Source organism: Pelophylax lessonae, assembly GCF_965119305.1.
Source record: "Pelophylax lessonae genome assembly, chromosome: 11".
Taxonomy (NCBI): domain Eukaryota; kingdom Metazoa; phylum Chordata; class Amphibia; order Anura; family Ranidae; genus Pelophylax; species Pelophylax lessonae.
In genome coordinates, this window is record NC_138778.1 from 203,760,261 (window position 1) to 203,772,759 (window position 12,499).

The 12,499-nt window shown below is 45.7% G+C and overlaps 1 protein-coding gene across 4 annotated transcripts in view; it reads left to right on the forward strand.

The window, feature by feature from the left end:
* Positions 1 to 290: 290 nt before the first annotated feature.
* The window catches only part of ARFGAP1 (ARF GTPase activating protein 1), a 39,152-nt gene continuing 26,943 nt past the window's right edge, over positions 291 to 12,499 (forward strand). For all 4 annotated transcript variants that reach the window (XM_082272573.1, XM_082272575.1, XM_082272574.1 and 1 more), the window contains exons 1-6: positions 291 to 419; positions 3,540 to 3,603; positions 6,119 to 6,228; positions 10,974 to 11,145; positions 12,294 to 12,394; position 12,499. The exon at position 12,499 is cut by the window's right edge and continues 89 nt beyond it. In XM_082272573.1, coding sequence (XP_082128699.1) covers positions 3,544 to 3,603; positions 6,119 to 6,228; positions 10,974 to 11,145; positions 12,294 to 12,394; position 12,499 — 444 coding nt within the window. In that variant the 5' untranslated portion in view covers positions 291 to 419; positions 3,540 to 3,543. The remainder of the gene's footprint in view (positions 420 to 3,539; positions 3,604 to 6,118; positions 6,229 to 10,973; positions 11,146 to 12,293; positions 12,395 to 12,498) is intronic.

Consider the following 12,499-nt stretch of genomic DNA (forward strand, 5'->3'; position numbering starts at 1 on the left):
CTGTATTACCTGCGTGGCTCCTGTATTACCTGTGTGGCCCCTGTATTACCTGCGTGGCCCCTGTATTACCTGCGTGGCTCCTGTATTACCTGCGTGGCCCCTATATTCCCTGTGTGGCCCCTGTATTTCCCGTGTGGCCCCTGTGGGCCCCTCTATTACCTGTGTGGCCCCTGTGTACGTTGTGAGGTGATGGGAGGGGGGAGGGGACTCTCCTCACCTCATATATTGGTACACAGGGGAGGGGGCGGGGTCTCGGGTCCTCCGGCGGAGGAGGAGTTAATGCCGGCCTTTCCCACAATCCTTTGCGCGGCTGCAACGTAGCCGGAAGATGGCGGCGGAGAGACACTGACATCACCGATCACCACCGACCGATCTACCGACCGCACCGAGCACAGGATCACGTGACCCGCCGCCCGCAGGTGAGAACCCCCTCCCTTCCCCCACCCTGGATCTCCGGCCTGAGTGTCAGTGTGTCCTCCCCTCCCCCTCTGAGATCGGATGACCGATGAATGGAGGATCTCCATCTTCCAGAGATCTTCTATCACACCGAGCAGATCTCTTCCTGGAGCCATAGAACCGATTAATAAATAACATTGATTGGTGATTGATCCCCATCCATCGGATTATTCCCAGTCTGGGTGATCTCCCCGGTGGAGAAATCCGATCGGTGACGTTGGGGACTCGTTGGTTATTTGGCGCCCCGGTGGTTGTCATCGGTAACAATGGGATGGCGCTGTCTATGGGATCTCCCATTGGTGGTCTGCGGGGGATGGGTGACATGGCGCCCCAGGGAACCGGCCCACTTATGGCGCCCGGCGTGGGAGAATAATAATGTCCGATGAGACCCGGAATACGCTTTATGGACAGCGGCAGAATCACCGGAATATAGTCCCCGGGTCTGAGGAGACTCTCACTGATTGGCCGGCAGAGGGACGATGGTGACATATTGATGTCACTGGTGGGGGCGGAGAAACTTTATAAGTGACCATTCACGTATTGGTGATCAATTCATGGCGGACATACGTGTATTCTGATCAATTCATGGCGGACATACGTGTATTCTGATCAATTCATGGCGGACATACGTGTATTCTAATCAATTCATGGCGGACATACGTGTATTCTGATCAATTCATGGCGGACATACGTGTATTCTAATCAATTCATGGCGGACATACGTGTATTCTGATCAATTCATGGCGGACATACGTGTATTCTAATCAATTCATGGCGGACATACGTGTATTCTAATCAATTCATGGCGGACATACGTGTATTCTGATCAATTCATGGCGGACATACGTGTATTCTAATCAATTCATGGCGGACATACGTGTATTCTAATCAATTCATGGCGGACATACGTGTATTCTAATCAATTCATGGCGGACATACGTGTATTCTAATCAATTCATGGCGGACATACGTGTATTCTAATCAATTCATGGCGGACATACGTGTATTCTAATCAATTCATGGCGGACATACGTGTATTCTGATCAATTCATGGCGGACATACGTGTATTCTGATCAATTCATGGAGGACATACGTGTATTCTGATCAATTCATGGCGGACATACGTGTATTCTGATCAATTCATGGCGGACATACGTGTATTCTGATCAATTCATGGCGGACATACGTGTATTCTGATCAATTCATGGCGGACATACGTGTATTCTAATCAATTCATGGCGGACATACGTGTATTCTGATCAATTCATGGCGGACATACGTGTATTCTGATCAATTCATGGCGGACATACGTGTATTCTGATCAATTCATGGCGGACATACGTGTATTCTGATCAATTCATGGCGGACATACGTGTATTCTGATCAATTCATGGCGGACATACGTGTATTCTGATCAATTCATGGCGGACATACGTGTATTCTAATCAATTCATGGCGGACATACGTGTATTCTGATCAATTCATGGCGGACATACGTGTATTCTGATCAATTCATGGCGGACATACGTGTATTCTGATCAATTCATGGCGGACATACGTGTATTCTAATCAATTCATGGCGGACATACGTGTATTCTAATCAATTCATGGCGGACATACGTGTATTCTAATCAATTCATGGCGGACATACGTGTATTCTGATCAATTCATGGCGGACATACGTGTATTCTGATCAATTCATGGCGGACATACGTGTATTCTGATCAATTCATGGCGGACATACGTGTATTCTGATCAATTCATGGCGGACATACGTGTATTCTGATCAATTCATGGCGGACATACGTGTATTCTGATCAATTCATGGCGGACATACGTGTATTCTGATCAATTCATGGCGGACATACGTGTATTCTGATCAATTCATGGCGGACATACGTGTATTCTGATCAATTCATGGCGGTTATTTATGGGTGGGAGATGAGGGGCATAGGACAACCATGGAGCGCTGTAGATCAGGAGTTGGGTGGGAGATATGGGACAACCATGGAGCACTGTAGTTTCTGGAGTTGGGTAGGAGATATGGGACAACCATGGAGTGTTTTAGTTTCAAGAGTTGGATAAGAGATGAGGGACATGGGACAACCTGGAAGCATTTTGATTTCAAGAGTTGGGGAAGAGATGAAGGCCATGGGACAACCATGGGGCGCTGTCGTTTCAAGAGTTGGGTAGGAGATGAGGGGCATGGGTCAACCCTGGACCGCTGTAGTTTGAGGAGTTGGGTAGGAGATATGGGACAACCATGGAGCGCTGTAGTTTGAGGAGTTGGGCAGGAGGTAAGGGGCATGGGTCAACCGTGGAGCGCTGTAGTTTGAGGAGTTCGGCAGGAGATGAGGGGCATGGGTCAACCATGGAGCACTGTAGTTTCTGGAGTTGGGTGGGAGATATGGGACAACCATGGAGCACTGTAGTTTGAGGAGTTGGGTAAGAGATGAGGGAAATGGGACAACCTGGAAGCATTTTGATTTCAAGACTTGGGTAGGAGATGAGGGGCATGGGACAACTATGGAGCGCTGTCGTTTCAAGAGTTGGGGAAGAGATGAGGGACATGGGACAACCATGGGGCACTGTAGTTTCAAGAGTTGGGTAGGAGATATGGGAAAACCATGGAGTGTTTTAGTTTCAAGAGTTGGGGAAGAGATGAGGGACATGGGACAACCATGGAGCACTGTAGTTTCAATAGCTGGTTGGGAGATGAGAAGATTGGGTCAAGCATGGAGCACTGTGGTTTGGCTGGGAATAAGGGAGATGGGCCAACCATAGAACACCATTGGTTTCTATAATCTTGGCAGGGAATGAGGAACATGGAACACTCTGTGAAATGATGGACACGGCCAACCCTGGAGCACTGTGCTTTCACAGTCTTGTTAGGAAATGAACATGGGCTTTCTCATGGAACACAGAGGTGTTTTACAAGTTGGGCAAGAAATGACTGACATGGGCCAACCATGGGGCTCTCTGAAATTTCCACAATCTTCAAGCACTTCCCCAATTATCGTAGGCTGCCATCATGGGGACGGAGCTATGTGGAGGTTATAACTCCATGTTTTATGTCTTGCAGAGCAATGGCCAGTCCTCGGACAAGAAAAGTCTTGAAGGAGGTTCGAGTACAGGATGAAAACAATGTAAGTCAACCTCTATTGATTTTAACCACTTTACCCCCAGCCCTATTTCGGACACTTTTTGTTTACAAGTTAAAGAGGTTGTAAACCCTCTTGTATAACTTTTACCTATAGGTAAGCCTATATTAAGGCTTACCTATAGGTGCTATAAATATCTCCCAAACTTGCACCGTTTAGGAGATATTTACAGCGCAAACTGCCGATGACGTCATCAGCGCAGGCGCTCTGAGGGAACGGCCACCCATGCCGTTCCTTCAGAGCTCAGTGCCGTGAACGGCGGCTCCCGCGCGCATGCGCGGGAGTGATAGAATCGCGCCTCCGGCCAATCAGATGGCCGGAGGACGCGAACCCGGAAGCGGGACGGCAGGACATGTCGCCGTCCTGTCGCTGAGGTGGCGGCACAGCGGGGGCTTCGTTTTAAGGTAAGTACTACATAATGAGCTAGTATGCGATGCATACTAGCTCATTATGCCTCTCTCTTTACAGGGCTTTTTTTTTTTTCGTTATTTTTTTTGACTTTACTTCCTCTTTAAAATCAGTATTTTTTCCTAGAAAACTACTTAGAACCCCCAAACATTATATATATATATATATATATATATATATATATATATATATATATATATATATATATATTATATTTTTTTTAGCAAAGACTCTGGAGAATAAAATGTCGGTCATTGCAATACTTTTTGTCACGCGGTATTTGCGCAGCGGTCTTTAAAACGCAATTTTTTGGGGAAAAATTACGAAAAATCACATTTCACTGCGTTTAAAAAATACTAAAGTTAGCCCATTTTTTTTGTATATTGGGAAAGATGATGTCACGCCGAGTAAATAGATACCCAACATGTTACGGTTTAAAATTGCGCACACCCGCGGAATGGCGACAAACTACGGTCAATAGAAATCTCAATAGGCGACGCTTTAAAATTTTATAACGGTTACCAGTTTAGAGTGAGTGTAGCTCTTTTTTTTTTTTTTTCTTTATTATTGCTCACGCTCTGGCGATCGCGGCGATACCTCACGTGTGGTTTGAACAGTGATTTCATTCGCGGCTCGACTTCCGTATACCCTTTTTTTTTTTTTTTCATGCGCGAGCTAACGGTGACGGGGGCGTCTAAAATTTTTTTTTTCTTTTTTTCCTATTTATTTAATTTTTTTTTAACTTTATTACAGGTTTTTTAAAAAAAAAAATCTGATCACTTTTATTGCTGTCACAAGCAATGTAAACATCCCTTGTGACAGCAATATGCAGTGACAGGTGCTCTTTATGGAGGGATCGAGGGTCAAAGACCCTCGACCCCTCCACTACACTTTCATGCATGCAAAACGCCAAAAACGGCATTTTTGCATACAGCCGTTTTTTAAATCTGCCGCCTTTTGCAGCAGAGTAACCCGGAAGTGACGTCATGGACGCCGCCTCCGGGTTACGTCATCGGAGACCCGATCTAAGCCGTTTCTGGCTTAGATCGGGACTCCATCCAGCCGGCAGACGTGCCAGCTGGGTGCTCGGGTCTCCCGGTGGGACGGGAGGCCCGGGCAAAGTCGCGGGAGGGGGGGGGGACGTCCCCTCCCGCTCACCCGGGTAACAATCGAGCTGCTCCCGGACCACATCGGCCGTTACCGACGGAAGGCCGACCGTTGTCTCTAAACCACGGTACCGGGATGGTGCTTCTAGCTAGAGGCATCATCCCGGTATAACCCCACAAAGTCTGCCGACGTAAATATACGTCACTTTGCGGTAAGTGGTTAAAGAGCGATGTCACTTCCTGGCTGGTTTCCTATCTAAAGCCAAATCTTTTTTTCCTCATTTAGTTTTGATAGAATGTGGAAGGGTTTCGTACCTCTTAGGTATGTGTCACCACAATAGGTGTCCTCTTTAGGGGAATCTGTCTTGCTTTAGTGGCACCACCCACCATTGCGTTTTGTTCTTTCATAGCCTAGTGAACAGATTGGAGGCCAATGGTGACAAGATCTGAATAGTGGTTTCACCATCTAGCTATATAGTGCGGCAGTTCAACTTTCAAGAGAATCGCCAGTGGTAACTGATGCTAAAGTGCCACTGATAAGTGTTAGTAGACCTCTACAGTTGTCCAGATAGATCTTTTGGGGGTGGTCTGCTATGTAGATATTGACCAGCTGTCCTTTCCAAGAGCCTGGCTCCTCCTGATCCTACCATCTGCACCTAACTGTTGGGTGATCACTTTGATTGATAGCCCATTTGGCCAATAGTGGGGCACAGAAGGTAGGAAAAAGTGGTCCTAGGACCAGGCAATGTCTACTTCTTTGGGTGACGCATTGCATGGGACAGTGATGGCGAAACTTGGCACCCCAGATGTTTTGGAACTATATTTCCCATGATGCTCATCCACTCTGCAGAGTGCATGAGCATCATGGGAGATAAAGCTACAAAACATCTGGGGTGCCAAGGTTCACCATCACTGGCATAGGAGGTTCTGATTGGCTGTTTATAGGAACATCTCAGTAGCCATGAACATGTCTTTCTCTCTTCTAGACCTGCTTTGAGTGCGGGGCATTTAACCCTCAATGGGTCAGCGTGACCTATGGTATCTGGATATGTCTAGAATGTTCCGGAAAACATCGGGGCCTTGGAGTCCATCTCAGGTGAGAGTCTCCCATCTGTCAAAAACGTAATGGACACTATTTCCTTTTTCGGCAACCCAATGTTTATTTATCTTTTATATATGCATTTATAGAACAGGCCTATTTTTTGTCCATGGAAGGGAAGTAACCATTTCCCTTTTTACCCCCCCTCCCCAGAAGCATACTGACCTCTGCTTTCCCGTTCTTCCAAAGGGGAGCCAAGAAAATAACCGAAAATTCTGGTAATGGAGGAGCATGTGACTTTCTCCATGTGACCGTGCTTGGCGATAGTGCTGAGACAATCACATAGAATGGGGAGATGGTTCTCTGCCTTGTGTAAGCTCCAACTGGTGGCTACAACCGAGGTTCCCACCCATGGAAGCTGTGATTATCCCGGGGTGCGCATGCCACTGTGGAGGACAGGAGCAGAAAAGCCGTGGCAACCTCAGCGCCAAATGGGAACCCTAGCCATCCTAGCAGGATGGTTCCAAGGTCAACCCTTATCTCTTGTAACTGGTCATCATTGCGGACCTCCTTGTAAAATATTTGGTTGACCATTGGGCTCTCCTACTTTGTGTGTAGTTGTCATTTGTAGTGAACCTGACTTTTTTTTCCTGTTTTAAATTCCAACGAATGGATGATGGCACACCGAAGAATCTTTGTTAACTTTTAAAACATGGCCCGCCAGGTTATAGAACCATGGCCCACCAGGGTATAGAACCATGGCCCACCAGGGTATAGAACCATGGCCCACCAGGGTATAGAACCATGGCCCACCAGGGTATAGAACCATGGCCCACCAGGGTATAGAACCATGGCCCACCAGGGTATAGAACCATGGCCCACCAGGATATAGAACCATGGCCCACCAGGGTATAGAACCATGGCCCACCAGGGTATAGAACCATGGCCCACCAGGGTATAGAACCATGGCCCACCAGGGTATAGAACCATGGCCCACCAGGGTATAGAACCATGGCCCACCAGGGTATAGAACCATGGGCCACCATCGTATAGAACCATGGGCCACCATCATATAGAACCATGGGCCACCATCATATAGAACCATGGGCCACCATCATATAGAACCATGGGCCACCATCATATAGAACCATGGGCCACCAGGATATAGAACCATGGGCCACCAGGATATAGAACCTCTTGCTTGTCCAACTATTGATACCATTGTATCCTCCTGGAACCATCTGATGTACAGCATGAATACCATGGCATGACGGCATCTCTACAAACAAAGAACTCAGCGTATCCCTATAAAACACAACCATACAACGCAAACCAATCTTAGAGTCAATATCCGTATGTGAGAGGGAGACTCCTAATACCAATTTAATATTAATACCAAACATTCCATTTTTGGTTTAGGCAAAAAAGACATTGCCATCTCGTCTAATTTTTTCCTACTTAAGGGCTTATTTAAAAAAAGCATTTGTTGGGCGAATGTGTTTTTCTTGTATTTTTTTTTTTTTTTATTATTAATTCCTATGATCGTCATCTCCATCTACTGCAGGTTTTCTCAACTAGGGTTCCTCCAAAGGTTGCTATAGGTTCCTTGAGCAATTTCTGCCTCTCAGATGAGTTCCCACTGACACCATTGATCTTGGCTATCTGTAATGGGGTAATTATTCCCAATGACCACAAGTGTAAGGATCATTCTTCCCACTGACCATCTACTGTGATCTGTAAATCTAATCATTGTTAGTAAGGGTTCTCTGAAGCAAAAAAAGTTATTTCAAGGGTTCCTCCATGTTTAAAATGTCGAGAGAGGATAATCTACTACTGGTATGTTTTCTCATTGAGGTTCTTCAGGAAAAAGATACCATATTTTGGCCACTAGATGGAACTGATGGTCATAGGAACAAATCTATAAGGGCAGGGGTGCTCAAACCTTTAAAGAGTGTGGGCCACAAGGGATTTGGTAACCGGTCGCGAACTATATGCTTTTACCGCCCTCCAAACCTCAAATGTATATGGGCCCTTACTGTCCTGAGCTATTTTTACATGGATGCATTGCAGTTTACTTTCTGCATTGAGGAGTTTTGGTGCGTTTTCAGAAAGCTTACTAAGCAGCAGGATATAATGGAAGTCTATGGCTCAGTGCTGGATATAATAGAAGTCTATGGCTCAGTGCAGAATTATAATGGAAGTCTATGGCTCAGTGCAGAATTATAATGGAAGTCTATGGCTCTGTGCAGGATCTAATGGAAGTCTATGGCTCTGTGCAGGATCTAATGGAAGTCTATGGCTCTGTGCAGGATCTAATGGAAGTCTATGGCTCTGTGCAGATTCTAATGGAAGTCTATGGCTCTGTGCAGGATCTAATGGAAGTCTATGGCTCAGTGCAGGATATAATGGAGGTCTATGGCTCAGTGCAGGATATAATGGAGGTCTATGGCTCAGTGCAGGATATAATGGAAGTCTATGGCTCAGTGCAGGTAACCCGCAGAAAAGCACCGTGCTAAATTTGCGGGCCAGCGTGAAAGCAGGCTAATAACCATGGCAAAGCTATTGTTAATATATGCCCAAACTTTGATATTATGCTGTTATGCCCAAACTGTGGTTTTCATAAACTGACCTTCCTTTACTTTCTGCATCTGCAGGAATCGCTGACTGTAGAAAATGTTCCTGTCCCAAGTGGAGTGCATTTGCTATCCCTCTGCCTGGGACAGAAGCTGGCGACTCCTTCCTTCACAGCCGCTTGTTTCCTCTACCGCCGGCTCCATCCACAACACTGAGGCTCTGGGATGGCAGGTGGGCAACCCACAATCTAGGCTTACCAACCTGCCATCCCAGAGCAGGAGGTCACGAGCCAAATCCGAGGGCTCCAAGGGCAACCAGTTGGGCACCCCTGTATTACAGGAACATTTTTTTTTTCCAGCCTGCATGAATGTGTGGGACATTCGTTCCAACAAATGTTTTATAATTAGACCACTTATTGGTGAAGTCTTCCCATAGTGACAGGTATTAAAATGTCTTGCAGTGTTCTTGGGATTGTTCCTAGCAGGGTCATGCAAAGGATCACTCAAATTATCTCTTCAACACCGTGTAGTCCTGCCAAGATTGGGAGCTTGACATTCATTATATGTAATTACTTCCACTATATAATGGCTAGAACAATTAATACATGACTTCACAGGAAAACATCTATCATCAATGGTTGACCTGACTTGACTTTTTTTTTTGTGTATGTAAAAAAAAAAAAAAAATAATAATAATAATTATATGTATGTATAGGTGTGTGTGTATATGTATATATATTCATAATATAATTTATTACACAGCAAGAATATCTATTAATGCTACATCATAATTGCCTCTAAAATGTAGCCATGTTTTCTGGGCTTCCTGTATAACTAGGGGACAGATACCATCCTAAGATAGGTGCCCTTCCAGACTTCACTTTAATCCATTACTTTTTAACCACTTAACCCCCGGAAGATTTTACCCCCTTCCTGACCAGGGTTTTTTTTGCGATTTTTTTTTTTTTTTTTTTTTTTTATTTATTTATTTATTGCGTGACTTTAACGGACAACTGCGCGGTCGTGCGACGCTGTACCTAAACGAATTTCACGTCCTTTTTTTTTCCCCACAAATAGAGCTTTCTTTTGGTGGTATTTGATCACCTGTGCGATTTTTTGATCATGCGCTATAAACAAAAAAAGCGTAAATTTTGCAAAAATAACAATATTTTTCACGTTTTTTTTATATGAAATTCCCCCCAAAAAAATGTAAAAATCAAAATTTTTTAAAATTTTCGGCCAGTTTGTTTTATGCTTCATATGTTTGGTAAAAAAAAAAAATCGCAAAAAGCGTATTTTGATTGGTTTGCGCAAAAGTTATCGCGTTTACTAACAAAGGGAAAGACTTTTGTCATTTTTGGTGTTTTTTTTTAACGAGTAATGGCAGCGATCTGCGTTTTTTTTTAATTTTTTATTTGCGGTACTGCGACATTGCGGCGGACAGATCGGACCCTTGACTAACATTTTTTACACTTTTGGGGGTACCAGTGACATTACTGCAGTAATCAGTGCTATATATATGCACTGTTACTGCAAAAATGACACTGGCAGGGAAGGGGTTAACTGTATTGGAGAGGGAGGGGTTAAGTGTGTCCTAGGGGCGTGTTTCTAACTGTGATGGGACATGTCTCCTATTGTAAAAACAGAGATCAACGGTTCTACATAGTAGAACCATCTGATCTCCATTTTTACACAGGGGAGAATGACAGGCGGCTTGTTTACATAAGCCGACCGCCTTTCTCCCGCTCTACCGACGATCGTAGTGTGACCAGCGGACATCGGGTCCGCCGGTCACACGCCCGGACTCCTCTGTGAACGAGGCGGGCTATTGGCTCAAAACCTGGTGACAGGCTAGCGACGTAGACCTACGTCACTCTGCCTTGCCGGGGCTGACTGCCACAGTAAATATACTGTGCGCAGTCGGCAAGCGGTTAATACCAGCATTGTACAGATCCAGCAAATTTTTTAATTTTTTTTTTTTTTTTCTTTTTCTTTTTTCTTTTTTTTTCTTTTTCTTTTTTTTGGACAATGTTGGCACGGTAACCCAAACCCTTCTCTACCATGGGCTCCTCTGCCACCCCATTTATCTATTGGAGCCCTGTGTTCATTTGGTGTCAGTCTGTGTAAGCACTCCTACAAAGCTAAGGTTCCCCTCCTACCCCGACATGAAGGAGCTCAGGCCTTGTGATAGGAAATGCAGCTGATGTTGATGTGTTTGCCTTCTTCCAGCTTTGTCCGTTCGGTCACCATGGACAAGTGGAAGGATGTGGAGCTGGAAAAGATGAAGGCTGGTGGGAACGCCAAATTCCGCCAGTTCCTGGAAACGCAGGATGAATATGACCCCTGCTGGAGCCTGCAGGAGAAGTACAACAGCCGAGCAGCAGCCCTCTACCGCGACAAGGTGAGACTCTCAGCCCGAGGGTCATTGATGACTTCGCTGTGATGTTAATTTGAAGAGAGACAATCTTAATTCAGACATACTGTACTTCTGTTTGAGGGTCAGGCCACCAATGCAGAGTTGACTCTATTGGGGGGGGGGTGACTCTATGACAAGTTCCCAGGTCTGTACACCTGCGGTGCCCATTATGCAGGGTTTCCACCATCCCTGTGCTGAGTTCCCGGGTCTGTACACCTGCTGTGCCAATTGTGAGGGGTTCCCACCATCCCTGTGCTAAGTTCCTGGGTCTATACACCTGCTGTGCCCATTATGAGGGGTTCCCACCATCCCTGTGCTCAGGGCTTGACAAATTTGCTTAGAATCTAGGAGCCAGCTAAAAAAGTTAAGAGCCAGTTTTTGTAAATCGGCTGCCCAGTGCCCAGAACTGCAGGTCTGGGGCATCGGGCAATAAGAATTGCTCATTCCTGATGCCAAGCGAAAAAAGACAGACAATTTTAAAAACAACAAAAAAAAAACTTTTTTTTTTTTTTTTCTTTTTCTTTTTTTTGGTTTCTTAAAAGATTTTGTAAATGGGTAATTTTTCTGCATTGACGTGGCATTGATGGGCACTGATAGGCAGCACTGACGGCACTGATGAGGTGGCACTCCGTACACTCAGCGGCGGTAGGGAACGGGCGATTGAAGCAGCCTCAACCCCAGCTGTTAAACTGGGAAGATGATGTCGGAGGTGGGCGGGCAGTGAGAGCAAGCCGCGCTGCTCATCACAGCACCGCCCACCAAGGGCGTTGGTTCATCCCTGTGCTGAGTTCCTGGGTCTGTACACCTGCTGTGCCCATTATGAGGGGTTCTCACCATCCCTGATGGATTTTATATTTATTTGCTATTCTAGCCAAAAAAAACACCCAAGGACAGAGCTGGGAATCCTGGCAGGGAGGAGTGGTAGTGACCTCTGCTCGCCGGCTGCTCACAAACTTGCTTAAAAGCCAGCAACTGCTCTTGCTACAATTAGCAAGAGCATTAATAATTTATTAAAACGCAAGCAATTGTTTGATACGCGGTGCAGCAGCAATAGAAATGTCTTCCAATTAGGGTTGAAGTCTTTATTAACAACAGAAAGAATGTTATGGAATATTTACTTTCACACTTCTCAGGTCGCCACATTGGCTGAAGGCCGCGACTGGTCAGAGGAGACCTCTTCAGCCCGAAACTGGACTCCTCCGCAGCCGAAGGTGATGGGTGCCCCGTCTCATCGGTAAGACCTTTCTGGGTCTCCTCCTCCAGTCATGTGACAGATTTGGTCCAGTGGGGTTCCAATTTGTTAATAGACCTCTCTGTGTCCTGTTCTTCCATATCCAGC